Genomic DNA, 2,515 nt, shown 5'->3' with positions numbered 1-2,515 from the left:
TCTTGAAGAAAAATTGGGATTTTTGTAAGAACATGCACTTTCCAGAACATGACAATTAATGAAGTTTTGGCACCAATGTGTACCTAGAACATTATTCACTTGTCACCAGAAATAAATTGCATAAAAAGTTCTCAAGTAGTTTAATTGAAAGTGAAGATCTGTACTATAACTGGCTTATTTACGAGATTTAACGTCTTTACATTTTTTATGACAAATATTGAAAGAGATCATATGAAATAGTTGTCAAATTATCAAAAGTGTTGCAAGGGGCCATATAAATAAAATGAGATAGAATCGGTAATTACAAGATTTTAACATTACTTTCTTATTTACTGATTGATGAAACCGAATGCTTAGCCCTTCAAGTGTGAAACGTGTTGGTAGACAAGCCTCTAGTGCGAAACTGAGAAACTTCTTTGTGTTAACATCCTCCAAGTCCTTAGCGTTAAGCAGCCCCAAACACAATGTGTCTTCTAACCACTAGATCCTCACACTGCATTTAATGTGAAGGGAAGTTTCATCTTCTTCATCGCATCTTAGACAGACGCCTTAATTGTTGCGTTAATCGCAAGCTCACCAGGTGCTTCCCCGTGAACCAGAGCCCTGTGATTAACTCTGCAAGTAGCTATGTCTGTGTTCTGTTTAGGCGAGGTACGTCCTTGTCCAGCTTCTAGGAAGACTTTCTAAGAAGAGCATTTGCGTAGAGCAGGGTGAGTGGTTTTCTAGTTCAGCCCCTTAACTTTTCTTGCACTGTGCATGTTAAAACATCTATAGGACAAATTGGGTGCGGACCTGACTTTGGTGATCCTATCCATGTTTGCACATTCGCCGCCTTATTTATTACCGCCAATTGTCATTGGTTAATCGTGTCAACAGGTCAATGCAGTCTCACGAGCTATCTCGGACCTTACTACAACTCTACGTAGAGCTCCTAGCACGACACGTCTGTCAGTGCAAATGCATTTGTCTAGTCTTTGTCCAAGATCATTTTGATGCAAACCTAAATGGTAAACACTTCCCCTTGAAAGACTGATACGTGGTGATTCAAGGCAAAAGAGATTTCCACCTTTGAATTGTCGCCCCATATTTCGGTACCGATATCGGTTCTAGAATTAGAGTCGTGTGCATAGCAGACGAACCTCTCCCAGAAATGATTTCAGCAATGCAATTAATCATCACACCACATACCTTCCACAAGAATAAATTTCATTTATTTTCATTTAGTCACTGACATAAAATATTTTCGTTATAATTGACTTTCAATGACTTTGAGTGACTTCATGTCATAGATTATTGAATTAACTTTAGAAAGTGCTATCAGAAAATTAAAAAAAAGTATACCATTCTATTTTGAAAACAAAGATGACCCACGATTTCTGAAGCCCCTCTACCTAGAACAAAAAGTTATTACTATGTGACAAGTTTTTACTATGTAAAAAGATATTAAAGGTGGCAAAAGTTACTGCCTCACTTTGTATTTCATATTACACACTTTGCTGCGTTAAAGTAAAATGTTCGTCTCTCATCGCTAATTGGCTTCCCATTGTCCAAACCTTTTTCTCCTTTTAATTGAAAGTATGTAGTAGTATCGTGTAATCGTTTCTTGAGCTTCTTTAAGTAACTTAAATTAATCATGCCTTCAAAAAATTTTTCACCAATTCCACCATAATGAATAACTCTAAAAAATAATTACATTGTACGTTGCATATGTAAAACATGAAGTACTGAATGTATCTTCTTCTATAAAACAAACCCCAATGTTGTTGGAACTCTAGCAAGAAATAAAGCAAAAAAGTTCTGCCACAAAAGAGGAAGGATAGGATGATCTATAGGAGTATCCAGTGCTTGTTGAGACCAACGGTATATAGATAATCCATTCGCTCCAAATGGTTGCATTTTCACAGTTATACAAGCCCGCTAAAAAAAGATATATTTAGTATATCAGATATACTCAATATAGTTCACATTATATATAATTTAAAAAAACATTAGATGTTAAGATATATAAAATATACCTTAATAGCAGTATCCAATGATATTTTAGGCTGTACTGATAATTCCTTTAAAATTTCACGCCATAAACCACTTTTAATTTCTCTATTGTACTGCTCAGTTAATAATATTTGATAAGCAACCCAAACTGATTGAGTCCATTTTCCTAAAAGACTAACTGAATTGGAAGTACCAGTAGCCCAATTTAAAAATGAACCAAATGATGTTATCACATTTCGATTAGGTGTATTCTAAAAATAATTAATTAAACTACATTCATCACGAATATAGTATTCTATGCACTTCACATTAATATAAATATAAATTCACATTAAATTAGTTTTATATTTAATGCTATGGCAATATACATCATTACAAATAAACATGTATTCTAAATAAAAAATCGCACCTCATTATTTTCCTCTAAGGTAAGCTAGTAAAATGAGCATACTTATTCAGTGAATCCAAGTTATTAAAATATTATCTCAGTTTAAATCAATATAAAATTTTAATTAGTTAGATA

The 2,515-nt window shown here is 33.7% G+C and overlaps 1 protein-coding gene across 1 annotated transcript in view; it reads right to left on the bottom strand.

Annotated features, from left to right (window-relative positions):
• Positions 1–2,515, bottom strand: part of LOC108574011 (ectopic P granules protein 5 homolog) — a 33,532-nt gene that overhangs the window by 23,872 nt on the left and 7,145 nt on the right. Inside the window, exons 12-15 of the mRNA XM_017936508.1 lie at positions 2,402–2,425; positions 2,016–2,243; positions 1,754–1,917; positions 1,493–1,678 (exon numbers count right to left, since the gene is read on the bottom strand). Coding sequence (XP_017791997.1) covers positions 1,493–1,678; positions 1,754–1,917; positions 2,016–2,243; positions 2,402–2,425 — 602 coding nt within the window. The remainder of the gene's footprint in view (positions 1–1,492; positions 1,679–1,753; positions 1,918–2,015; positions 2,244–2,401; positions 2,426–2,515) is intronic.

Source organism: Habropoda laboriosa, unplaced genomic scaffold (genome assembly GCF_001263275.1).
Source record: "Habropoda laboriosa isolate 0110345459 unplaced genomic scaffold, ASM126327v1 scaffold200, whole genome shotgun sequence".
Classification (NCBI taxonomy): Eukaryota; Metazoa; Arthropoda; class Insecta; order Hymenoptera; family Apidae; genus Habropoda; species Habropoda laboriosa.
Note: the sequence above shows the minus strand (reverse complement) of the source record. Positions and strands in the feature narration are given on the sequence as shown.